The following is a 27,316-nucleotide window of genomic DNA, read 5'->3' on the forward strand; positions in this document are numbered from 1 at the left end:
ATCTAAGAAAGCTAACAGAAGCATTTCCATGTACCCCGTTTCTGTTTCCCACTTCATCAGCCTCCCTCGTGTGTTCTTTACTGTCGTCTCTCTTACTGAGACCACAAGAACGTCCTTCGATGAGTTAGAATAAGATGAGTTTATTAAATTAGGTGGATCTGCTAAAGAAGATGAGCACTGATGTGACATCTTTAAAAAGCAGACGGATCCACGGAAAGCATTCTGAAAAGAGTGGTGACGTCTGACTTCAGCGTTAGAAATTCAGGAGTTTTTACAGGTAATTATAAAAGCTTAGTGAAGGCAGAGTGCGACACTGCAGCATTGCCTCGTCCTTCTGGGCCATACAAACTATGACTTTCTGCAAATAAGTTTCCAGATTTGCATTGGGTGTTGTCTCTTCTACTCTTACCAATATTTATTTGGTCTCTTTGATTTTTATCCAGTAATGTAAAAAAAAAATTGTTTTTGTTTTTGGTTTTTTTTTTTTTTTTTTTTTTTTTTTTTTTTTTTTTTTTTTTTAGTTTTTTCACAGAGCATGTCTAAAACAAAATACCATTAACACTGAAACACAGACCTGTCCATCTGCGTTTCTAAGGAACTACCTGGGAAAGCATGTGTGGTGCATAAGTTTCAAGCCAACATAGTCAGCCTGGGGCTGCAGGCTTGTTCTGGGCTGGCCTAGTGCTGGCTGTTTACAATGATCAAAGAGAGAACGGGTTGAACCAGAAGTTAGATTAATAGTTTTCTTTTACACCCCTGGCCTCACAGCCTATACACTCTGGATCCTCATACACAAATAGAAAAGGCTTTAAATTGTCTTGTCCGAGTAATAATTTCTCTACTTGCTAACTGGATTTTGAGAACTGAGGGCAAACACCAGCGAGAGTATCATGCTCTAGCTCCTCCCTAAAATGCAACAGACAAGAAATAAAGGGGGGAAAAATCATTTTCCAAATGTTGCTCTGCCCCTGTCCTTAGCTAAAAAGTGGAGGTTTTTGCCAGGGAGGAGGGGAGAGCGGAGTTGTGTAGGGGGAGGGAATGATGAAGAAGCCAGTGGGGGCAGTTGTTTTTCTGTGCCTGCTGACGTCAACGAAATTGCCAGATGGCATTTGAATGCTTTGCAAAAAGACAGGAGCCTTTTATTGCAGCTGTCTCGGGTCTGTCATTGGTTTTGCGTTCCCAGAAGTGGTCTGATGCTTTCTCTCACTGTGGGAGCAATGAGGGCTCTGTACCTTTCCAGACCTAGAGGGCTCTTTTGTAGGGTGTCCTTACACTGCTCTAATAAAGGACATAAAGGACATGTGCTCTGGGACATTATGCTTTACCGTCAGTTCCTGTGGGCCATGAACTGCTCAGCTCTAGTCAGGGTCAGAGCTTGATCATTCAGAAAATACGTTTTTTTCCAGAATGGTTTCTGGGGATGCTGGCAGCCTTGGGCATACACTTGGTAGCACCTGAAGGGTCTAAGGTCGCCTTTTTAGCAACTGGCCCCTCCTTGACCTCTCAAGATGGGCCGATCTATCTTCAAAGCTCACCCCATGCCACTGGCTGAACTCAGGCAGCTTATTCTCACGTCTGGAATTTGTCAAGCTTTTAATTCACTTGGTTATCAAGAGTGTTTGTTTGATTTCGTTTCTGCTTGGGGTGGGGCTTGGCAGCGGGATTTATTTTAATAATGTGCCTGCTTTCTGGGACAGTTAATTGGATAAATCGTTTTCCAGGTCCAGTTAGAAATTGGAACTCAGTACAAAGTTTGTATGTTAGAAAAGCTTTCTGTCGTGTTACTGTGTGACAGTAACACATATTTTTCACAGTAAAGAGTTTGGGATACGCATCCTGGCCTAAGCTACATTACCGGTTTCTTTCTTTCCTCTAAACTGCTACCTGATGTCAGTCATGTGTGGCAGTCTCAGGCACAAGCTGTGGTGGTAGTCCTGAAATCTGTGGTGCGTATGCTGAAGCAACAAGAACCATGAAGACAAAGAACACTGAGGGGCTGAAGGACAAAGAGGTTTTAAAGTTGTGACATGGGTTTAAGGAGATCACTCAGTTGGCACAGTGCCTGCTTTGCAAGCAGGAGGACATAATTTTGACCCCCCAGAAGCCACCTTTATAAAAAGATCTAAGGACATTATGCTTCTAATTGCAATGCTGGGTGCAGGAGGGGCAGAGACAGGCATATCCCTGGGGTTATTTGGCTAGCCATTGTACGTGACCAGTGATCTCCAAGCCAATGAGAGACCCTACCTCAAAAACAACATTAATAGCTCCTGAGGAGTGCCCATTGGTGTGTGACGTTTCATAAGCACGTACACGCACACACACACACACGCCTATCACATGGTGTACAGCCTTGTCATGATGGGATAGACAGTTGTAATAGCCCCTGACAGTGGCAATGATTATCTCTTTGCAGTGTAAGAAAATCACATGCTGCTGTGTTAGTGGAGGATGTCGGAACCACTGTCTTGAGTGATGGGCTATTCTGAACAGACATGAAGACAGCTGCTCTTACTACCCGGTCTTGTTGTAGACACACGAAGGCTGAGCCATCATAGACTTTATGTAATTCACACTGGTCTGGAATTCACTATGTAGAACAAGGTGTCCTACAACTCATGGTAATCCTCCTGTCTCAGCTTCCCCAGTGTTGTAATTATACAAATAACCACCATGTTTGACATATTTCACTCTTTATGGAATATAGTGTCATGACAACAAATTGCAGAATCAGTTGTCAAGCTGACTTGAAGACAAACTGCCACTTGATTTTTTTTTTTTTTTTACCTTACCGTCCTGCCTTGTATTTTAAGCAGGAGCAGTTAGAGTATTGTCTAGGGGCAGGAATCTCTGTACTTAATGACATGGTGCAAAGCACATCCCATTCTTGCAAGGGCTACAGCAGAAAGCTGAAAGTGACACGAAGGCACAACTTTCCAGAATCTATGGAATTCTGTGGAGTCCGGAGGAATGGAGAGTGGTAGGCTACACCAGGCTAACCCTTTGACTCCAGCTAACGTGCCAATAGCCTTGCTAATCTCCTCAGGTTCACTCAGAGGATTAGAACTTCTGCATTTCGACTCACCTCATGAGAGATTTCCTGCGAAACCAGAATACCAGTTCTGACTCATTTTTTCTAAGAGAGTCACTGCCAGATAGACTGTAAAACACTCATTGGTGGCTCTCCAGTATTTTGTGTAGAAAACTCTGTCATAACCAACACACGTGTCAATAAATAAATGCATTTATTATCTCTGTCATTTTTAAGTTAAAAAAAATCTATTGGTATGTTATCTGTTTATACAGTACACAGTGATTAGGTCAGAGCTGTCAATATGGCTATTACCTCAAGCATTTATCATTGATTGATGGAGGAGAGATTAAAAATCCTCTTTTTTAGCCACTTTTAAATGCCCAATCAGCTGTTGTAACCATGGCTGCCTTGCTATACTGCAGAAGTCCCTAGTATTGTCTAACTCCAGCAAACACCTGTACTCACTTCATGGCCGTCACACACTGTGATAGGTTAAGTAAAAGAGGAGGCAGTCAACATCGAGGAGGTGTATTTAAACATCATTTCCATCTTAGTGGAACAGTGGACATGAATAGACTATGAGAAATAGAGATGACGGGTTCCTAACCCATCCATGGGAAAAATACCTTGGGAAGAATTAAAAGCGCTAGAATAATTGAACTCAGGCAAGACCAGTTTGGAGCTAGAAGAGAGGAAGAGAGGATTAAAGCCCTTGGAAAGGAGGTAGAAATGCCTGAGTGGTTTAACAGGCTGAGGGTTAGACCCTGAAGACAAGGATAACTTCATAAGTGTAATTGAAGAACAAAGAGAACAAAATAATTTTAATGTTCTCCGTCTTGTGCTTGTTAGATAATGTGATCTCAATGTCAAGCTTGTCTGCTTTTTCTGCTCACCTTGTCTCTTATGAGCTTCCATGCTCCATTCAAACAAGCCAGTCCTTCCCCATCATTCCTTCCTATTACCTCTTAGACAATAGTTGGGAAAATGTTTAAACTAGTAAACTTCTTATGCCTGACATGAAATTCTATATACTAAAAATGTCAGCATGGAAAACATAGAACCTCCCAAGCAGAAAGACGATGGCTGCACTTGCTATAGGTTGGTTAGATTGCAGACAGGCAGTACATCTCATCTATGTATGGGTGTTGTTTTGACATGAGGAGGCTTTCAACTTTCCAAACCTAAAGGAACGAAGACTATGGTTTTTGAGGAGCAGAAAGATAGGCTGCTGATCATAGTGGGACATTCAAAGGGAAATGTTTGTCTTCAGGGCATAGAGGTTGACTGGGTTTCTGGAATTATGTTTTGAAGGTATTGGTGATCCACATGTACAGAGTCATTTGAAGAGTTTATGTAATTATTCTATGTAAAAGTAAAACCAAACAAGCAGGCAGAACCACTCCATACTGCTCGGCTTACAATCTCACTTCTTTCCTTCTGTCCTCGAGGTTTTCCAATGATTTGGGTGTCATTGCTACAGAGCCTCTTTGGGAGAAGTGCACACTCCTGGTTACATTCTGATCATAAAAAATGAGTTTTGCACAGTCAACGATAGTGGAATAGTGGAGGCTGTCAGGTGGCCATGTATATATTTGCCTCTATGTTACTGCCTTGGGTCCCTTTAGCTCCAGAATCTATGCCTGATGCTGAGGACTCTGAGTTTATTGCAGGTAGTTGCCTAAGTAACAGGATACTTAGCAGCTATAAGGACTGCAAGGGAATCTTGTTTAAACACATGACTCTGTATTGACAGATTAGAATAATTGAGTTAGTCTCTAGCACTGCAAATAAAAATCTCGATTCTCTAACCATTTAAGAACAATTTTTACGAATCGAATATTACGTTAGAGGCAATTAGAGCCTATTCAGCCTGTTCATTTCAACAGCTGTGGATTGGGTTGTTTTTGTTTTGTTTTGTTTATTTTTGTTATTTTTTGCATCCCAACTGTATGTTGAGCATTAAGGTTATAAAAATAAACAAAAATTTTTCTTACTATTATTAATTTTTATAATTTGGCAAAAAAGTGTATCCACCAACAATTAGCAATCATCCAATATGACAGTGGATATATGAACAAGGTTCTATGGGGGATCTAGGCTGAAATGATCATTGTAGTTTGTGAGGGAATGAAGCTAAGATGTTTCATATTCTAAAGCTTGATCATGAGTGTCATTTAAGAGAGAATTAATTTCTCAGTTCTAGTTGCACAGTGAGCCAGGGTGTGAGGTGTGTATGGGTATTAATTATGTTTCTCATTTCTGTATCCAATTTCTAAAATGGAGCAACTTCCGGGAGGAGGGGCTTGTTTTGGCTTACATTTTGAACAGGCATGGTATTCTCTGGTATGGAAGGCATGCAACAGGAGCATGAGACAGTTGGTCACATGTATCAACACTCTAGAAGCAGAGAACAGACAGGAAATGGAGACAAGCTATGACACCTCAATGTCTGCTCCAATAACCTACTCCCCCCAGTGTAACCCCAACCCCTAAAGCTTCTAAAAGCTTCCAAAATCGCACCATCAGCTAGGAACCAAGTGTTCACACATGAATCTATGTGAGATATTTCATATTCAAACCATTACTGGTCATATTTTGGAAGACAAAACTTTATTTATAAAATATATGGAGGTTTAACTAGGGAAAGGTTAAAGGTTAAAGCTATGCCATGAAGTTGAACTTTGTCCTCTAGCTTTAGATAGCAAGGCAGGACCCCCCCCCCTTTGTTTTTATATTTTATACAAGGAAAAACTCAGATTGGTAAAAAAAAGAAACTAAAAGAAAATGGCTCATTTGTGCTTGGGTGAAAAAGATAATGGCTCCTTAAGGAAGGAGTGAGGGTGTTTTTACAAGTCCTAAGTAGGTCTGATGATTGATTTAATGTTAGAATGAAGAAAGCAAATAATACAAACTGAAACAAACAAAATTCAGTCATTGTTGAGCCAGGTGGACGATATACTGTTTGCTAAGAGTGGAAATACAGGAGGAAACTACCTCGAGAGGTAGAAATGGGTGTAAGAACTACTTGTAAGAAAAGCTTGTCCTGTGGTCAGGTTGAGTAGAAAACAGCCCTGCCTGGCTGAGGGGAGGGAGGGAAGGGGGGAGGTAGAGGAGAGAGGGATGGGTGGGGTTAGAACTGTAGAATAAGGGACTTTCCTGATCACATTGGGTGATAGCTGAAAGGGCAGAAGACAAGTTTGAGTGAGTGAAAATGGGATCCTGTGGTCATATCAGTCGAGGAGGGAGGAGGAACAAGCCCAGGCAAGCTTGTTCTCAGAGAAAGGAGGAAGACAAGCAGGCCAGAGGAGGAAGGGAGCTATGCAGGGAGAGGGGAATGCTGGGTCAGGAGAGTTGCCCACCAGACACTTGCATTAACAGACCCCTTACATGGGACAGAGAACTTCTGAGAAGAGAGCCTTCATTCATGGAGTTTTGAATCCTGACAGAATACATGTTTTGAAATGGGTAGCACTTTGTGGGGTCAAAGAGCAACTTAGGAGAATGGTAACAAGTTTTGGGATGAGAAGAACAGAAAGAGAACACAAAACAATTCATATAAAAGATATACCATCTGCATTGGAGAAACCAGAGTAATACAGAGAGGAGGCTAATACTTAAAAGAAGAAAGGATACTTTGTCCATGAATACTTTTACCCATAAGAGATAGTCTCATGCATCTGTACACATTTAATGAAGTTAAATTAAAGCCTTGGGTAAAGGATAGCATACCCAAGTTCTTTAATGCTCCTGTCCCTCAGTGAGCTACTAGGGTCTGCAGACCATAGGATAGTCTATTTTGACTCATAACTTTTTGACTTTTGAAAGATTCTAACTGATGCCAAGTTCTTAAGTGGAAGTATAGCCCAGACTACTAGCTAGATACTTTCTCTTATTCTCCTGCTTAGCTATTCAGCCAGGACATAGTCTGTGAAAAAACAGGACAATAAAAAATGATTTGCTATACTGGTGTATTTCTAGCCACAAATAAGGAGGAAGCTTTGCTGAGACAAGCCATAGCAATGAAGAGATGTTCTTTTCATGGCTACAAGTCCTCAAGGGTTAGTGAAGTTACCATCTAAACAGTAGGAACAGTGACCTGGAGGTTTGTATTGTTTTCCTTAATTCTACTGTTCTATTGTCTAGATTGTCTTTTCTTAATGCCAATCCCACCTATAGCTGCTGGAGGCAGCATAGGTCCTTCTGAAGAGGCAGAAGCACAAAGGCCTCTTCATTTCTCATGAGCTCACATTCTCTTGTCTTACTCATCTTTAGCCAAATCTCTAGCTTGAGGATCCATCCTAATGATCATAATTCGTATAGAACATCAGTAGTTCCTGGCTTGGTGGATAAAACATACTTACTGCCAAGCCTGAATGACCTGACTTAAACCTCAGGGACCTACATAGTAGAAGGAGAGACCCTATTCCAACAAGGTATCCTCTGACATCAACACACACTACAGTCATGAAACAAAATAAATAAATACAAACTGAAAAAATATTAAGTAAGACAATCATGAACCTAGTGGGTTGTAGTGAGTGTTATTAATCATCAACCAGACAGAATCTGGAACCATTTATGAAATGAGCCTACAGATATACCTCTTAGGAACTATTTGGCCTCCGGTTGCAATGGTGAGAGATTATCTTGACTAGGTTAATTGTTGTGGCATGCCCTATCTTAACCTTAGACAAAACTGTTCTCTGGGTGGGGATCCTGGACCATATCAAATGGAGAAAATGACCTGAGCACTGGCTTTCGTCTCTGCTTCCCGGCTGTGGCTGCAATGTGACCAGCTACTTGAAACTGCTGGCACCATGCTTTCCCCACTGTCACACTGTGACCCAGAATAAATTCATTGCCCCGCAAGCTACTTTGATCAGAGTTTTATTTACAGCAACCAGAAGTTACTAAGACATTTTGACACTTTGGAAGAAAAGGTCCTCTGTAGGCTCATGTGTTTGAATACCTGGTCCCTAGTTGGTGTCACTGGAGAAGATTGGTGGAGAAAGTATGTCACTGGGCGTAGGCTTTCAGAGTCTTAAAGACTTCAGCCACTCCAAGTTTGTTCTGTGATTTCTGCTTGCCATTGAGGACTTGAGTTCTCAGGTTCCTACTTGGGTGACCATGCTGTTTGCCTCCAGGTTTCCTTGCCTAGATAGAAAGTCTTTACTCCTCTGGAACCACAAGCTCAAATAAACTCACTTTCTCATAAGTTGTCTTGGCAATGGTATTTTATCACTGCCATAGGAAAGTGACCAATACAGAAGTAGTTTATACACTTTGAAGAAAGTTAAGAACAATGACACTTTTGTGTGTCATTAAACATATGGATTCCTCTATCTAAATGTCACTCGGCTTCATAAGATGATGGTTAAAGCCATCAATGAATCCAACAACCAGATACTGTTGATGAGAACCTAAGAAGGCACTTTATCTTTTGACTGGTATAGAGCAAGGCTGATAGTGGAAATGACTCAGTAAATTGCAATGATTTTTATGAAGTATTGAAGCTCACTAGGACACAGTCTGGGGCTGTATTTAGCTGCCCCCCATATTAAATTGAATTGTCTTTAATCTGCCATCAAAGCCAGCACTTGCAGGGATTTTCTGCCTATCTTTTGTTCTCTGTTTTGAAAGGTGTTCTCTATTTGTTCTTTGCTCATAGTTTAACAAAGAAGCTTACAGAGTCTTTCACTTCTCATCTCAAGACCAAATAAAACTGAAATTGACTAAAATAATAGCTAACAAAAATTCAAAGCAAATTTTTTCATATCCTCTCTCCAGATACCAAGGGCGGGAATACTGGCAACCAGCAATTTTTTAATGTTTTATAATACTAAGCTTCTAGCATCCTTCTGGAACTTATTTTCCCTTCTTTGTATAGATATTTTGTTTTAAGTATCTATATTTTTGGTTCTCTGTATTCCTTAAATTGACCTTTATTGCTGTAACAAGGGCTTCTGAAAGCATTGACTGAACCTATCATTATGACCATGTGGAGAAAAGGAATCTCTGACATAAATCCAGAGTGACTCACATCTGACGTATTTACTGATTTCCCTTTACACAGCCAGCCATTGATGATAACAGTCAAGAATAGAAGACATTTTTTAATTATTCCTAAAAGGTCCCACTTCTTCCTGTTCACTATATTTTGAGCCACTGAGGTCTTCTAACTTGAAGATAATCATATTTTTAATTGTCTCTCAATAATCCTAATATAATAAGATTATAACTCAAGCCATTTCCTCAAACTGAAGTCTTTGACTCAGATTTGTAGTCAGATACAATATAAAATTTTATTTTATTGTCACCTAATACATAAATGAAGATAATCACCTTACTAAAACCACAGATGGCTCTAGAAAGTACCAAAACTTTTGCTTCCAAGGGAGAATGGTAGGAAGATTTCCCTTGCACATGAAAACAGAGAATAGGAATAGAGAAAAGGCCTTCCTTCCTTCTTTTCTTCCCTCGTTTCTTGCCTTCCTCCATTCTTCCTTTCATACTTATTTTCCTTCCTTCTTCCCTCCCTCCTTCTCTTTCTTCCTTCATTCTTAGAAATTTTGAGATAATCTCACACAGAATGATCTGAACTATATAACCACAATCTTGTCTCTTACCTCCTCTCAGCCTATCAATACAGATGTGAATCATGACGCCAGGCACACATAGCCTGGTTTTCAATTGAGAGCTATTAATACTGCCTTTCCTAAAACTCTGTGCTTGATAGAGTCTAATTTGGCATTTCCAAAGAAAATGTGGAGAAAGGGAGGGATACTGTGAAATCTTGGCATTTGCTGATGACGTTCACAGGTTGAGAGTGAGAGCCAACGCTCGAGAAGATTAATTGGAAGAGTGTAGCAAGAGCATGAAATGAGTTGGCAAAAATAATTTTGTATTAACCACGACAGGTAACTGCAGTATTCCCACTGAGAACAGCTAATGCAGCCTTGAGACCACCACACTACCAGTAACAAATGGCAGCATCCCTAACTATAGGCACAGCGCTTTTCTTGCCGTGCACAAAGTTTAAGCTTCTGAAAGTCATAAGTCCTTCCCTTTATCATGACAGTTTCAGAACTGGGAATTGCATTTTGGAAAGTTGAAAAAGGATCAAAGGTATCCAAACTTTTCATTTTATAATTATTGTTATTTTGCCTATCATTTTAAAACATTTTTTTTTGTTTTGAAGAAAAGAAGAAAGAAAAAAGGAAGAAAGGCAAGAAAGGCAAAGAAAGGAAGGAGGGGAAGGATAGGAGGGAGGGAGGGAGAGGAAGAAGGAAGAAGGGAGAGAGGGAAAAAGGAGGAAGGCAAAGGAAAGGAATGTCACTGTGCTTATGATGTGTCTACATAAGCTCACCAAGCATCATCTATAGCATAATTTTGTTAGGAAACAATCTTAGATTCTAATATTTGTTATTCACATGTTTTGAAATTTGACTTCTCTATAAATCCGCAAAGCTTTCTTCTTAATGCAAAGTATATTTTATTAATTGTGAAAATTGAATTGATTGCTTTTTTATTGATTAGTGGGGTATTTTTGAAGTGCTTTTCTTGTATTAGAACAATTGAGGACATTGGTACCCTTCATTGTTCTTGTACTGTTTTGATTTCAAACAAGAACATTTCATTGAGGCTGTTGGTCAGAATCATGGATTTTTGTATGCTCACAAGTGACTTGTTCACATATTTTGGTGTGAGTCCTGGAGATCCTGAAAATATTCTAGAGGAAAGAACTAAGAAAATATTATAGAAAGAGGAGATAAAAGTAAAAAAGGCTACAAGAACAAATGTATTGACTTTTCTGTACCTAATGGGTTCCAGGGTACCTTTGATTCACCTTGATGCCAACTTTACAAGACATCTGTTTTCACTGGAGTTGCAAGTGCCATTGTTGCCTATGCTTGATGTTCATCTCAGTTACTATTCTGTTGCTGTGAAAAATTACCATGGCCTAGACAACTCATAGAAGAAAGAGTTTATTTGGGCTTATGGTTTCAGAGGGATGGGAGTCCATCATGGCAGAGAAAAGTGTCAAGAAAGCCCTTAGTCTGCAGAGGAGCAGGAAGATGAATGCTCATATCATCAAACCCAAGTGTAAGAAGAGAGTGAACTGAAAATAGGGTGTGACTGTGTAATCTCAAAGTCTGTTCACAGCAGTGCCTATTTTCCAGCAAAGCTGCACTGCCCAAACCTACCCCAAATAGTACTGCCTCCTGGAGCCAAGTATTTAGTTCAAGACCTTGAGGGACAGTTCTCATTCAAACCACTAGTGTGTTCTTGCAGCCTTGGACACAGCCATCTTGAAGTCTGGCCTCTTAAGTTTCTGTGAAGTTGATTTTCTGATAATAAAAATCAGAAGTCTTCAGTGCCTAGTACACAGATCTGTGAAAGCAAACCTTTATTTTTCTTGTACAATCCAAGGCTTGATAATCTGTTTTTATGTTACCTGTTCGTTAGTCAACGAGTGTGCTCTTTACCTCATCACATCTCTAGGACAGTTAGCCAGGCATCTTTCTTCATCCTTGCCTGACTTCAGTCAAGTGCTTCTTGGTTTTTGCTTTTTATTTTTAAGACTTAATTAATTTTAATAAGGTATATGTAAGTGTGCTCATGAAGGCATGAGCACTCTAATGCAAAGCTTTGATCACCCACTCCATTGACCCCACATATTTCTTCAGTGATATGTAACCCATGAACCTCATACACGTGGATTGCTTTGGGCTCCTGATCTGATGAAGCTTTCCTGGCTCCATGGTTTTGAACTCCTCATACATAATGCTCACACCACTGTTCTGCAGGGTTCTTCATTGCACTTGGGAGGTTAAACAAAGATCTTGATTGTGGCTTCCATTGCTGCTGAGATATAGTTTCTCCAACTTCATGCTCATCCTTTCTACCTGAGGTGCTCAAAGTTCACCATGAAAATTGTATCCAAAGTACCATATTTTTTCCTCTCCCTAGAGGCCCACTAAGATTTTCTCTTTTTAAAAAAAAAGGAAAGAGAGATTTACATGTATATCGGAATCCTCTGCCTGCTATTTCAGTCTTATCAGATTATAGGAAAACATGGTAGAGTTGTTTTCCTTATCAGTTATTACATCTTCAAATCGACATTTGCTACTTTCCAGAGAAACGTATTCTAGAACAAGCTGTTGAGAGCAGGTTTCACTCTTGGCTGTAGTTCCTCAAGAGACTTTTAGAAATTAGTTTAGAATAGGAAACTGTTCTATAAGATTGAGATTGCCGTCTCAGGAAGCTATCTTAATGCAGTGATTTGCTTTCAGGGACATACTGCACACCATAACTTCTCCATTTTTAATTTCTTGTAGCACAGAATTGGGAAGAAGGAATGGACCTCTCTGAAGGTTTAGAGTATGTAGTATTTCTAGTTCTACTCTGAGCTCTGGGTTTAAGCTAGTAATTGACGCCTGTCATTGCCCTTATTGTATTGTCCAAAGCCTAAAGGAGGAAATAATTTTTACGTAGTTGTGTAACCACCCAGAAAAGTATATTTTTAACATAATATTTTAAGAGACAGTCTTGAGGACTAGGCTCAGGGTACTCAGGGTGCTGGGTACCCTCAGCCCACCCCAGCTTCTCCCACTTTATAAAGTACATCAGAAACACAATCCATTTTCATATATGATTCTATTTCATGTTTTCCACATGTAATTCCCTATTGTGGTTATTTATGAAACTTGCAAGTGTGGGCATGAGTGCATGCATGCACATGTACACACACACACACACACACACATACACACACACACACACACACACTGTGAGAAATGCAACACAAACCCACACACAGGCTGTGAGAATGGGACAGGTGGTTTTGGAAAGGAAGTCTGTGCTATACATTTGAGCAATGATTAAGATAGCAAAGCTCTTCAGAAGAAAGAGAGCCTGCCTACAGGTGAGAGTTGGCAGAGAAGATGACTTCTAGGAAGAGAGTGTGCCACACAGGAACAGATGGTAGAAGATGCACGGCTCCTCACAAGGGATAACTCAAGGACTTGAAGTGTGTTAGGGTTCTTGTGCCTTTAGTATATGAAATAAAGGAACATTCTAGCAGGCACCATCATAGAGATGACTGGATGGTGCAAAAGAAGCCAGTGAAGCTACTCTAGAAAGAGAAGCAGAGAAGATCTAGACTAGGTGAGAGTCACTGCATGTGAGGCAGGAAGCATTCAGTGGTGGTCAGTGTCAACGGGGATTCAGACATGCTAAGGAAATGTCAGAAAACTATGTCCAGATGTATATGTGTATCCTGAGTGTGTGTGTGTGTGTTTGTGTCTGTATGTGCATGTATTATGAATCCTTTAATTGCAATAGAGAATTACATGTGGAAAAATAAATCAAGTTATATATGTAAATAGATCATGCTTCCAATGTCTCTTATGAAATGAGAAAGCTGAGGCTGAGGCTGAGGCTGAGGCTAAAATGTCTTACTGTTAGAATGCCTGCCCAGCATGTTAGCATGTTACCCAATCCTCAGTCCTGCCATAGAGGATTAGGTTAAAAAGGGACACTAGTAATGTTTATTATTTGGGGAAAAATGTTAATTATGTGCTTATAATTTCACTTTAGCAGTGATATGTAGGATATAACTTATTTTTTCATTAATTTTTACCAGTAATCTCATGGTTTTTGTAGTGTGGGAACAAAAGAAATGGAAGTCTACCTGTTAGTGAGAGGTCAGCACTCATCAGAAATGACAAGTCCTTTCCAAGGTGGCACACTGCCCTCTGTTGGTCACTAAGTTTTAGGCTAAGCAAACTGCAGCTTCAAGTTTAGTGACCACTGAAAAAATTTAACAGACCAAAGATGACTTCAAACTCAGAGATAATTGTTCCTAAAATATTTAAAAATCTGTACATATATCAGAGAGTGCACAGATGTTCTCTTTGTTTTGTGTTTCTCCCATTGACAAGAACATTTTTAATGCAGCAATTGTATGCAGCAGTTTATATTTTCTAAGCCTTCCCACATTCACTGGTCTGAGCAATTGCACTGATAGCTCGCTGTCAGATTCCCATACATCTGTGCTGCCCATCTTACCTTTGCTAACTAGAAAGAGAATAAGTGTGAAGGCTAAGTCTAAGGTTATATTTTGTACATTATAAGAGTGTATAGAATAAGTAATTCAAAGGAATTTTCCATTTTCTAAATAAGAATACAGAACCTTATCTATTGAGATTGTGGGGTAAAGTTACTTGTGTCTGGGAGGTATATATATATTAGAAAATATAAGCAGAGAATATTTGGACAAAGTACCAACTGTTTGCAGATAGATCGTTTCAGAAGAAGAGAAGGATATTGGGCCATGTGGTGCTTCTCATTTGATGGCATGTGATGCTCTCAGAACATCAAAAGAGACGGAAGATGTGAATTACAGTCGTTGCTGGCTTTGCTGTTTCTGACTTCTCATAGGAGACCTTCCACTTGTGATATTGCTCAAGAGTCATTTGAGTAAAAGCTCTATAGGTCCCCTCCTATAGTACTGTACATGTATGTATGTTATCCTAAGAAGAGACTTCAAATGTAAACTCATATTTCCATCCAGAAAATTAAAGTAAGCAAACATCTGTTTCCTTGGGATGGCCTGTCGCCAAGGTTCAGCCTACAGTGACTTACTGCAAAATTTTCACATGATTTCATTTTTTAAAAATTTCCCAGCCAATTTCAAGTCTAAAATTATAATCAGGTCCTATGAAAGTATAAACACATATGCAGTTTTTCTGACTCTGAGGTCAGAACCCAGAATATGCCAAAGATCGTTTCTACAGTGTCCAGCTCATTTTTTAGAATAATTTAGCATATTAAAGACCAAGACAGTATTTCCTGGTAATACAGACAGCCTCTCAGGGAAAGATTTGGAGGTGACAGGATGTTGCATCTTCCTGTAGAGATTTAAGAGGCTATGTAGTCTCCCAGTATACACCAAGCTGCTTTTCTCAACGTTGGGCACCAACATCGCGTAAGGAAAGTCCCAGAGCGTCTCCTCCTTATGTGTCATCTCTTATGCTGTTTATCCATCTCTTCTCCCTGCTCCCTCTCCACCCTGGGAATGTTCTTCCATGCTGTGCTTGCCTCCCAGGGTGCCTCCCAAGATGACTAAATAGAAAGAGAAGGAAAATACTTCCAACAATGGGGCTCAGATGCCTTCTCTTAAAACTCTTTTCAGGGTGTGTCATAAATCTTTCCAGTGCAATCGACCGTGCTAGTTGAAAGCAGGACTTTTGTTGACTTACTTTTTAACAGCCGAAAATTAATCTCAGACCTATTATGGAGGTTTTGGGTATAGGGAATATAGACTTTATCACTATCTTTGCCTAAAGTAAAAAGGTAAAAATATTAGAAGTTCTGCTTTTACTGTTATAGTTTTGTTGGTAAAGATTATCTCAAGGCTGTTGTCTTCATTTCTAAAGAAATTCTGACTGGCTGGGTGAAGACACTACAGCACTTAAGATCTGTGATGGCCCTTGCAGAGGACTTGAGTTCAGTGCCCAGAACCCATGTTGATTGGCTTACACGTGCCTATAACTTCAGTTCCAGTAGATCTCAACACCATCTTTTGAATTCTACAGGCCCATATACATGTGCACACACATGAGCAAGTAAATACACACATGCATGCATACAAATAAAAAATTGTTGAGAGAGAGAGAGAGAGAGAGAGAGAGAGAGAGGAGAGAGGAGAGAGATGAGAGGAGAGAGAAGAGGAGAGGAGAGGAGAGGAGAGGAGAGAGAGAACAAGTGAGAAAATGCATGTTCATGATTCTTTTGTTACATGTATAGTCATGTTCAGTTCAGTAACAACAGTGCTGGTAATACGTAATATTTAGTAAGCATGAATTTCAGGCTAAACAATTGCTAGGACTCTTTTATATGGGATTTTCATTTCACATATTTATTGTACTGGGTTACAGGGATATACTTAGTATTATGTGTGTCCCCAATACTCCCCTGCATGGTCCTTGGTCACAGGGATATACTTTGTGTCATGTCTGTTCCGTGTACTCCCCGGCCCTTCCCTGTCAACCTACTCCCATTATTCACTTACTTCATGTCATTTGTAGATGTGATTTTATATTTCTGTATTTGTCTCCGTGAGACTTTACTGATACTCCTACATATGGCTTCATTTAACTGTCAACACATAGGTCCTATTACTAAGCCCACTTTGGAGCTGCGAAAGAAAAGGTTAGAGAGAGAAATGTATTTCTCTATATGCACACTAGCATATCTAAAACGTGAGCTCCAGCAGTTGCCTTTACATTGTATGCCCCTTGTGACCCCATACAATAGATATTTGATACTAGAGAATAAATAAAATGTCTTGCCCTTCACACCAACTCTTGACACCCTTGTTTTCTAACTCTTCACACACAGGGAAATCATATAGTGAGACCTGCATTGGAACCTGTTTGCTCCCAGTGTTGCTTATATCATCATCATGATTATTATCATTAATATACTACTATGCTAATTTTTAATTTCTTAAATTAAAAAACTATAAGGCTATCACTTGTCCCTTCCCCCTTCTAAGACCTCCTATGCACCTGCTTTCTCTCCTCAAAAGCTCTTAAGTGTTGTTGCGTGTGTGTGTGTGTGTGTGTGTGTGTGTGTACATACTCCTAAATGCATGTAGGAGTAACAAACAAAGAAAAAAACAAACCTTTTTCAGTCCATATAATGTAACTTGTCCTATCATTTCTAGGAGACACAACCTCACAGCAAACTTCCTGGTCCTGGTTGTCTGTCTCTTATAATCTATCTACCCCCTCTTTCTAGTGCTCCTTGAGCCTTGGGTGCAGGAGTAGTATTGCAGATTTATCAATTGGTACTGTACACCCCATAATCATTTATTATCTACATTTTGACCAGTCATGATTTTCTGTAATGATCTTCATCAGTTGCAAAGAGACATTTTTTTTTTGATGAGGAATAAGAATTACAAGTATCTGTGGGTACAAGGATAAATATTTAGATTAAAGTTAAGATCCATGCTGATTTAGTGGAGTGGCAGTTATAGATTCTTCAACAAGATCCAGGAGTAGTTCCCTAGTTTTGGAGAGATGTCCATGTCTGCAGTATGAAGCATGATCTCTCCCCCTCTCCCCTTTCTCCCCTTCTCTTGATTGTTGAGTAGGCTTCAGATCTGATAAAAATCTGATGAAAAAACGATTGTTAGAGTTTACAGACATCATTGATGGATAGAAGCATCACTTGCTCTCCTGCTTGGGAAGCTGCATGGTGCCTCTTAGTACTTATTTCCGAATGACAGATATATTTTATCTCCAGCTGCAGGAATCATAAGAAATAGTTTGTCATAGCTATTTTATTACATCTCATTTCAACCAAAAGTAAATGCTGGGTTAACAACATGCTGAAACTCTGTTAACTGCCTTAATTAGGAACAGAAGTTGGGGGATTTTAAAAGTCTTTCAATTAGAAAAATCATAAAATATTTCATAAATTTTCCATACCTCTAGTCATGTATTTTCACTTAGTATGCAAGCAGGCAAGCTTTCCCACATCTTTTGGTGAGGCATCAAGAATGCCTCTTTTTGGAGGTTGTATCCCCACTGTGGATGACAGCTCCCAATTGCCTTTCTCTTAGGAACCAAAAGCTACACTATGGATGACTACCAATTTCAGTTTCTTTATAGTGGAAAGGAATTAGGAACTTGGGAGCATTGTTAGTGGAAAACCTTTCAAATCTGTCATGGCTTTCTATTTGAACTTTGGAAGTCATGAATGATCTACCTAGTTCAATGAAGTACACATTCTGAAGTCTCTTTACAAAACCTGTGCAAATTCACCTAAACTAGTTTCTAAGGAATGAATTCCATTGCCTTGTTGATTTAGTGATATCTTATTCCCATATGTAATGCACTGAGATATATATATATAATCTAGCCTAAACAGACCTGGAAACCAGCAAAACTGACATTTTGGTCAAAATACGTATTGCCTGTTGGAAAAAAAGGAGTTTGTGAAAGTTCCAGATGGGAGTTTGGTCCCTGTAGATCTCAGTGGATGCTGCACAGGAAAAGAATAATAAATGACTTTTTAATAATTCATAAGACAGAACTGCCATAAGATTGGCAGTCAGTAAAACAAGTGTTTTACTAAATTTGTAATATAAGTTTAGTATTAAAATGCTAGCTGCTGGAGAGACAGCTAAGTGGATAAAATGCTTGATATACAACCATAAAGACTGCCGTTTGGATATCCAGTATCCAAGTAAATTCCAGGAGGCATGGAGGACAATCCTAGCACTTCAGAAACAGAGATAGAAGAGCCCTGACTAAGTAGGGCATCAAAATCAGGGCAGGGTTCTACTGCGAGAATCTGCTTTCAACATGTAGGATGTAGAGTACTGAAGGAAAGCACACAGTAGCATCCTCTAGAACACACATACATATATACGTGCACACACGAAAACATGCACACAAACATGAAAACTTGAACATAAATGGGAACATGCACATGTGTGTGCATGCGTGCGTGTGTGCACAAACACACACACAAAATAGAATGATGATAAAAATACTTTGCAAATCATTGGCTTCTCTCTTCTCTGTGTGTGTGTGTATTTCATATGGAAAAACGCTAGAAAGCATCAGTGAGAACTCCAGCCAAGTCCCTGATTTCATAGGCAGCTTGACCAAATGCTATAGTAGATACATTGCCCATGGAAACCTGTGTTTGGTTTAGAAAACGATCGTGAGATTTGAAAATACATTTTTTTTCACTGTACTTATCTGAGCCTTTAGCATTTTCAGTGGATTACCTACAGCATTTTTCGGTTCTCTCGCTTGAACGTGTGTGATCTCTCTGGGTTTCGTGTTCATTTGCTAAGTCTGCTTTGTGTCACTTCTCTGTCTCTGCTAATCCAAAAGACATCAGGTCATGTCCTGAGTAGGAAGATGTGAGAGTTCTTATATGTTCTGCACCGGGGCAGGGATATCCTCAGCTTGCTTCATAGAATCATTAAATTAGTCATTGTCCTTGACTGTGTAGGAAGCAAGGGAGTGATGTAACTGCTCCGTGTCACCTCACAAGGATTCGTCAGAGTCGGTGTCTTCCCCTTCCTTCCCTTGTAAGTCATAACCTCCCTAAATCATCTGAAATAGCACACTAATGCCCATCTCACTCTATCTTAGATTCTCTCCTTTCTGTTTTCCTTCCTTTAAGGAAGGACTGCTTATTAGCTTCTGTTTTCATCCTGTGTTCTTCCCACAGTTACTTTCTAAACCTGCTTTTAAAAACAACTAGGAACTCTAGGATCTGAATATTTGGGCCCAAACCTAACATAGTGCTTGAGCATATCTGATATGTTAGAGATATAGTATTTTATAATCTGTTGTGAATTGTTTACCTATACTTACTAGGATTCTTACAGCTTACAGCTTATGGTAATTAAGAAGCTCAGCGATTATGTTCAGAGAGTGAATTTTTTGTGGTGGCTGCCTACATTCAGAGTTCCCCTTGGCCTAACCATAAACGTGCTGTAACAATAGTGAGACTGAAAATACAGTTCATATACTTGACTTGATATGTACACATCTAATCTTGGCGTTAAGTTTAATGTTGATTTCAGCTATATTGTTCATCTTTTTTACTTGTCTCCTGGGGCATTACATGCTTGGTCACCATGATGAGATACTTGAAATCAATCTGTGGGCCCTGATGGAGCCAGAGCCAATACATTGGGTTGGTAGTTGAGAAGCAGAGGAAGAGAGAGAGAGAGACAGAGACAGAGACAGACAGAGAGACAGAAACAGGAAGATGAGAGACAGAGAGAGACGAGAGATCCAAATCTGGCCATAAGAAGCAGTGAACTATAAACCCCAAATTCAACTTCTCCCCAGAGACCACATTTCATATTTCCTAAAGTTGATGTAGCCTTTCCAGAAAGTGCTACCAGCTGTGGCCAAGTATTTGAATATAGGAGCTTATGGGGATGTTGCATGGTCCCTCTGTCATCCTGTGCCTTTGGTTGAAGATGAAAACAGCACATTGCAATTGTCCAGCTCTTTTGTGACAACGCTACTCATGCCTGTGAAAATCGAAAGTCAGTATGTGAGACCCTATCAGGAATCTGTGAAAAGATGGAGAAAAGATGGGAGGAAGGGAAATGCTTTAAAGGGAATGCTTTAAAAAATAAGACAGAGGGTAGAACTGGGTGTGGTGGTGCACACCTTTAATCCCAACACTCAGGAAGCAGAGGCAGGAGAATCTATGTGAGGTAGATGCCATCCTGGGGTACATAGTGAGAGAGAGAGTGAGAGAGACTCCATATGAAAAAAAAGAAGGAAAAAGTGAGGAGTGGAGGAAACAGGGAAGGGGGGAGTCAGGGAGAGGAGAGGGGGGAGAGGAGAGAAGGGGAGAGGAGATGAGGGGAAGTCAGGGGAGAGGAGAGGGAGAGGAGGGCATAAGAGAGAAGAGGGGAAGGGAGAGGAGGGGATGGGAGGGAAGAGGAGGTGAGGAGGGAGAGGCAGTGAAGTAGTGGGTGTGCCAGGAGCACCCCTTATTTTCACTTTGATATATAAAAGTGTACTTTTCTCCACAGTTTATTGGAGTTAAATCCCATAGTTTTATTTTAAGATGGGGCTTCAGATTTGGTTGTCATTTAACAGTGTTTCTGGAATTGTGTTTTCTGAAGCATTAACTATAAATGCTTCCATTATAAAGAAAGAGTAAGGAAGAATGCTTTCAAGTTTCATGTTGTGCTTGGGAGGTGTTTTTAAGCTTTGTTTAATCATCTACCTTAACAGAGCAGCTGTGCTCTGTGGCTAGTGCGCTGAGGATGAGCTCAGCTTGTTAGTTTGACGGACGCTTTTCCTTTCAGTGGCCTTTGCATAAACATGATTTGAGTGCTTATTGTCACTATCAAACGTTTTACTAGCTAAATGAAACATGCAATTATTATTGGAATACTTAGCCAACACCTTTGAGTGCTTCCGCCATTTCTTTTCCCACGTTGTACGTGATTTTAAAACACCATCTCACTTACAGAAGCCCCCATTGCCTGACGTTCGCTAACAGTCTCAGTGAACACGTAAGTCAGCTTTAAGGTGTTCCTGCTGCTTATTGGCGGTCGACGTACCTCTCAGTATCGAGTGTGGTTACTCTTGGCAGCTTTTGAGCAATCAAATTTGATTGTTAGTCTTTTATTTCATGCTTCAGTGGTTCCTTTAGTTATCTGAGCCAAAAGGGTAGTGATAAATTCTTACACACAAGTCAGCTTTTAACTTTTTCACAATTCTGTTCTTACATTCGAAATCCAGTCAAGCCAGGCATGACGTGATATCAGTAGACAACATGAGCTTTTAATTTTTCTTCTTGTTGTTATTTCCTTTTTCCGAGGGCAGTGTGGTCACGTTGGCTCCTCAGCTGATTTCAATCTGTATGTTTTGCTTCTTGCCAGCTTTTCTTTTTAAGAGCCTTTACAACAGAACTATACAACAATACATAGGAAATGACATGGTCCACACACCCCATACCCCCGCTCCGACTGACTGTGCATCATTGGATTGATGGCTATCTCAGGGTAGATCCTTGTCTGGGTTCTATGGTGCCAGACTGGTGGTCTTTGGGGCTTTTCTCTTTAAGCAGGCTGAGTAACCAGGTGGAGTCATCTCCCTCTGGCTCACTGCAGCTCACTCCTGCCCAGGGTCTATGGTACCAGACAGAGTTCTTCTAGTCTCTGGGCTTGTTCTGATGGGTCATGCAATCCCAGGCAGAGTTCATACATGCACATGATGTACTCTGATGACATTCACTCACCCCTGCTCCATAGATACTTCATAAAATTGGAATCTTTTTTCTCTAAATACATATGAATACATGTCATGCTTTTATAAGCTGTATTTAAAAACACAAAAGAAGGAAGGAACGAACGAACAAGGGATTGGTAAGAGAGTTCACTGCCATAAAGGTGCTTCCACACAGTATACAAGAGATTTTCTCTACAGTTAGAAGTTAGACTCCAGATAATCAAATAACCCTATTAAAAATGGGGTAGAGAGCTAAACAAAGAATTCTCAACTGAGGAATATAGAATGGCCGAGAAGCACTTAAAGAAATGTTTAACATTTTTAGTCATCAGGGAAATGCAAATCAAAGCAACCTCGAGATTACACCTCACACCAGTTAAAATGGCTAAGATGAAAAACTCAGGTGACAGCAGATGCTGGCGAGGATGTGAAGAAAGAGGAACACTCCTCCATGGCTGGTACAACCACACTGGAAATCAGTCTGGCTGTTCCTCAGAATATTGGACATAGTACTACCTGAGGACCCAGCAATACCACTCCTAGGCATATATCTCAAAGATGCTCCAACATATAACTTCAATACCTTCTTATTGAAAAGCTTTGGGGCTATTAGATTTCTATCTATATTATTACATATACTACTGTTTATACCACAGTCACGACTCAAGATTTATAACTGCGAACACAGAATTGTTTAATCACACTATCTCTTTTTATTCTTACAGTTACCTTTAGAGTTTAGCATTAACATTATAGGTATGTAGGCATAAACTTCTTACAACCTACATTTAATAAGGGTTCAATCTCTTCTCTGGCCCACCAACCAGCAGAGGTAGTAGAAGAGAAAAGTTATTAGGATATCCGGGAAGTGGACCTATTCAGCAGTAGTTCTTTGCGGTGAGCTCACCTTTGGCAGCAGTTCAGTTCCATAGCAAACACCAAAAATGACTCAGCAGCTGCAGACCTGTCCTCCAGGCAAGCAGACACCAGGCATGAACCAACAGCTGCAGTCCAGTCCTTTCAGCAGGCAGACACCAGGCAGCTGTAGTTCAATCCTGAAGAAGCTGCCAGGCTCCAGAACTGGCCTGAGGCGAGGCCTCTGAAGAGACAAGCTGACACAGGAACCTCCTAAGCAGTTTTGCGGAGTTTCCCTCAGTGGTGGCGTTACCACAGGTTGAGTTCAACAACTCTATGTAAGGCAAACCAACACACAACAGGTTGTTAGCAACGAACAGTGAGGAGAAACAAACCAAACCAATGCTTGGTGCTGTCTCCCACTGTCTGTGGGGTCACAGTTATGCTCCGTCAGCAAGAGTCCTGTGACATGTCTGCTATTTCAAAACATCCTTTCACTTGTGTCTGCTTCAGGTCCTTTCCCCTGTGCACTCCAGCAAAACATCATTTGGCATAACTAACTTCGCAAAGAAACTAAAAGTTTCCACTTTATGGGTATTATTATTATTTTGCTTTTTACTTTTCTTGTCCTAGTGTTTGAGAAACTGTATCCTGCATTGTTCTCAAACTCACTATAGAACTAAGGGTGACCTTAAATTACCCAAATGTTGAGGCTACAGGTATCACCCCATTCCCAGTTTTGCCACTATTATTATTATTATTATTCCCCAAATCACAGGTTGAAGAAATGAAATGTAGGAGATTTTAGTGATCTAAAAGGTAGAGGTCATGGTACTGGAAAGTGCTGGATTGAGTCAGACCTGGATCTAAACACTTGCATGCAGGACCTGCCTCCTGAATCAGTATGATATGCAGCTAGAGATTATACAGTTCTTCGAGCCTCATGCTGTGACTTCACATGTCTCTGTCATTTGCTGGAGGCTTTACCTGGCCATCTGGCTGTGTCTGAATCCCTCTTCTCTCTACTTTCAATCTTTCTAGAACAGCACTGTGGGAAACACTTGCCTTTACTTCCTGTTTTAGTTTGTGTTGCTGTTTACTCCCCTTCTCTTTCTCTTACCCTAACATCCTGATCTGATGAACATAACAAAACGCAAGGAAGGTGTCACCAAAGTACAGAACTGAAATCTGATCTTATCAGCCAGGAGAGGCAGAGGATGGATTTGAAAGCAAACTCCTTGACTTTTCATGTCTATCTTGAAAACTAGTTGACTCCATACCCCATGCTAGGCTCAAGTGTTACGTTAAAACTTCTCTGGAATCAAGATCTTCTTGTATATTAATGCTACTTTCAAAAGGAGATTTTCCAGTGGTACTGGAACGGAGAACTCTTCGTGAGGAAGGTTTAATGTTTCTCCCTTCGAATTCTCTGCTTTTTAAAATCAAGTGTTGATTGGTTCAATCTTTTGTTTATTTGCCATGCGGTGGTGGTTATACTGGCTTCAAAGCCAGAGTTTAAATGTGCAAGGCAACTAAGTGCTCTACCACTAGCATGCACACAGCCCTAGAGCAGTTTTTAGTCTGGCTATATATGCCCTATTCCTCCTGCAGCTCTAGCTTTGAACAGGGTACTTCAGATGGAGAAAGAGGCCACCCCATGCTGTTTCACAGTGGGATGGCTGTATGGGAAGTGAATGTGTTATAGGTTTCCACCAGCCTTTGAACATTTTCAGTGCAGAGAAATGAGGAATGTTTTAGGGCATAGGTGTGCAAACCAAGGTTTGAATAGTATACAATATACAATCTATTAATATGTCACATATGTACATCTGTTTGAAATGTTTTTAGAAATATTTAGTTTTATTTTCCTGTGTACGAATGTTTTGCGGGCATGTATATATGGGCACCAGGGGTTTTATATGTGGGTCGTGACCCTTTTGAGAGTCACTTATCAGACATCTTCCATATCAGATATTTACATTACAATTTGAGGAAGTAGTAATGGGATAGTTTTACGACTAGGCGGTCACCACAACATGAGAAACTATGTTAAAGTATCTCAGCATTAGGAAGGTTGAGAACCATAGCTGTGCACCGTCTGCATGAAGTACCCAGAGCAGTCAGAAGATGGCATCAGACCCAAGGCGAACAGAGTCACAGATGGTTAGGAACTGCCATGTGGGTTCTGGGAATTGATCTCGGGTCCTCTGCAAGACTAGTAAACGCTCCCAACTATTGAGCCATCACTCAAACCCATATCTGTAACTTGTATGGGTCAGTATTAAATATTATAAAAATATAAACTTTTGAAAAGTAGAGACCTACAAAACTAACCATGGCAGATTTTAGTGTCGAAGCAGCCGCGTGACTTGAACTGTGTTGTTCTGGAGGGCTTAGCTGAATTTGCTTTTCTTTTCCTTCAAATTGGGTGCCACGGTAACGCAGGGTCTTCTCTTACTCTACACAGCCTAGGTTGTCCCTAGATCTCCCTGCCTCAGCTGCCAGTACTTCCAGTTTGTAGATGTGCACCACCATACCTGACAGCAGTGTGTTTTTGGTTGATAAAGCTCCAAATTAGCTCGCTTCACCCCCGACACACTCACCTACCCTGACGTCTTGCTTTGGTGTTCCAGTCAGGAACCAGCATCACTGTGGATATTGCCGTGATGGGTGAGGCCCATGGCCTCATTACCGACCTCCTGGCCGACCCTTCTCTGCCCCCGAATGTGTGTACATCCTTGAGGGCCGTAAGCAACTTGCTCAGCACCCAGCTCACCTTCCAGGCCATCCACAAGCCCAGAGTGAACCCCACCGTGACCTTCAGTGAGAACTATACCTGCTCGGACTCTGAGGAAGGCTTGGAGAAAGACAAGCAGACCATTTCCAAGGTAGGTGCCGCATGAGGTGGTGTGCGTGGTCTTTGCTAATCTTTCCACCGTCTCAGGTTTCCTTCCTGCCACTTCTGCGATGTCTGAGACAGAACTTTCTGGTGTAGCCCTGGGATCCTAGTACTTGCTATGTAGCCAGTTTGCTTCTCACACTCACTGCCTGAGATTCCCTAGGGGACAGTAGACATGGCTTACTGTTACCTCTGTCACTCAACTTTTGAATTTCTCTTTCAGTGTTCCGGGATAGGAATAGATGAAATTCAGCCTGTATTGTTCAACACCTGCTTCCCTTTTCCTCACTTCCACCCTCTGTTTTACATAAAATTTGATGGCCTAAAGTGTGGTCTCTGATAAAGTGAATCTTCTTCCAGCGCCTGAGAAGAAGTTTGCCTCCAGGCTTACTGAGAAGAGTCTCGTCAACCTGGACAACTACCACCTCTGCCACAGGTCTGCCCACCTTGGAGCCTGCGCCAGTGCGGAGGGATCGCAGTGCCAGCATCAAGCCGCAGGAAGCCCCTTCACCCAGGTCAGACCCCACTCCCTTTGGCTTCAGGTCTCCTCAGAGGACATACATGCTGAAAAGAATTCAGAGTGCATGAGAAGAGAGGCCCAACCAGGGTGACTGAGAACTGGGCTTTGAACATGTCAAATTTGCATGCTTAACCACAGAGTACTCTGGGGCCTGATGGACACGACCTTGAATGTAAATACTAAGAGTGAGTTGGGATGAGCCCTGCACCTACGGCATTGGGTGGAAAAGGCCAAAGTCAAGAGCGAAGTTATACTATACCTGCATGGAGATTCATAGTGAGAACTTTAAATTGAACAAATCTCATCTGACATTTACATGGGATTCTTACAATGGCTGTCAGACCTGTTCTGTTTGTTGTCTTCAGAATTAACAAGAATTATAGATTTTAAAGTAGATGGCATCATAGTAACAATTGGATGTACTGAAATCTTTTACATTTCTCTGTGTGAATGTGCATGTATGTGTATGTTGTTTGTGTATGTGCATTTTTGTGTGTATATGTGTAAATGTATATGTGTGTGTATATGTGTACACGTGTGAGTGCATGATGCATGTATGTATGTGTATATCTGTATATATGTGTCCATATATGCATACATGTATATATATATATATGTGTGTGTGTAAGTGTATATCTGTGTGTGTATGTGTGTATAGGTACATGTGTATATGTGTGTGGTGTGTGTGTGTATATGTATGTATGTATGTATGTATGTGTGTGTGTATATATATATGTATGTATATATATATGTGTGTGTGTTTATTGTGTGTGAATATATGAGTGTATGTGTGTATTTGTGTGTATGTGTGTCTGTGTATGTGTTTGTGAGTAAATGTGTGTATGTGTGTATGTATGTGAGTAAATAAATATATGTATATGTGAGCAAATGTGTGAATGTGTGTGTACTTATATGTGTATGCATGTATAAATGTGTGTGTACATGTGAGCATGTAAGTATACATGTGTATGTGTGCATGTTTGCATTTTTATGTTTATATGAGTGTGTATATGTATATCTGTGTGTTTGCATACACATACATATTCATGTTTCCTGGGCAAATGCTTTCACCTTGAGCTATGCACTGAGCTTTATGTGTTATTCAATGTCTTAGTAGTATATTAATTACAGTTTTATGAAGTGGCTGTATGAGTCTACTTTCCATCATCTTGACAAAGTACCTGATATCCATTAAGGATTATTAGCCT

General features: G+C 40.5%; 1 protein-coding gene across 1 annotated transcript in view; it reads left to right on the forward strand.

Annotated features, from left to right (window-relative positions):
- Window positions 1-27,316, forward strand: part of Pde3a (phosphodiesterase 3A) — a 247,770-nt gene that overhangs the window by 175,379 nt on the left and 45,075 nt on the right. The window contains exons 3-4 of the mRNA XM_021165315.2: window positions 25,323-25,577; window positions 25,949-26,103. Of these exons, the coding sequence (XP_021020974.1) occupies window positions 25,323-25,577; window positions 25,949-26,103 (410 nt within the window). The remainder of the gene's footprint in view (window positions 1-25,322; window positions 25,578-25,948; window positions 26,104-27,316) is intronic.

This window comes from Mus caroli, chromosome 6 (genome assembly GCF_900094665.2).
Source record: "Mus caroli chromosome 6, CAROLI_EIJ_v1.1, whole genome shotgun sequence".
In the NCBI taxonomy this organism is placed as follows: Eukaryota; Metazoa; Chordata; class Mammalia; order Rodentia; family Muridae; genus Mus; species Mus caroli.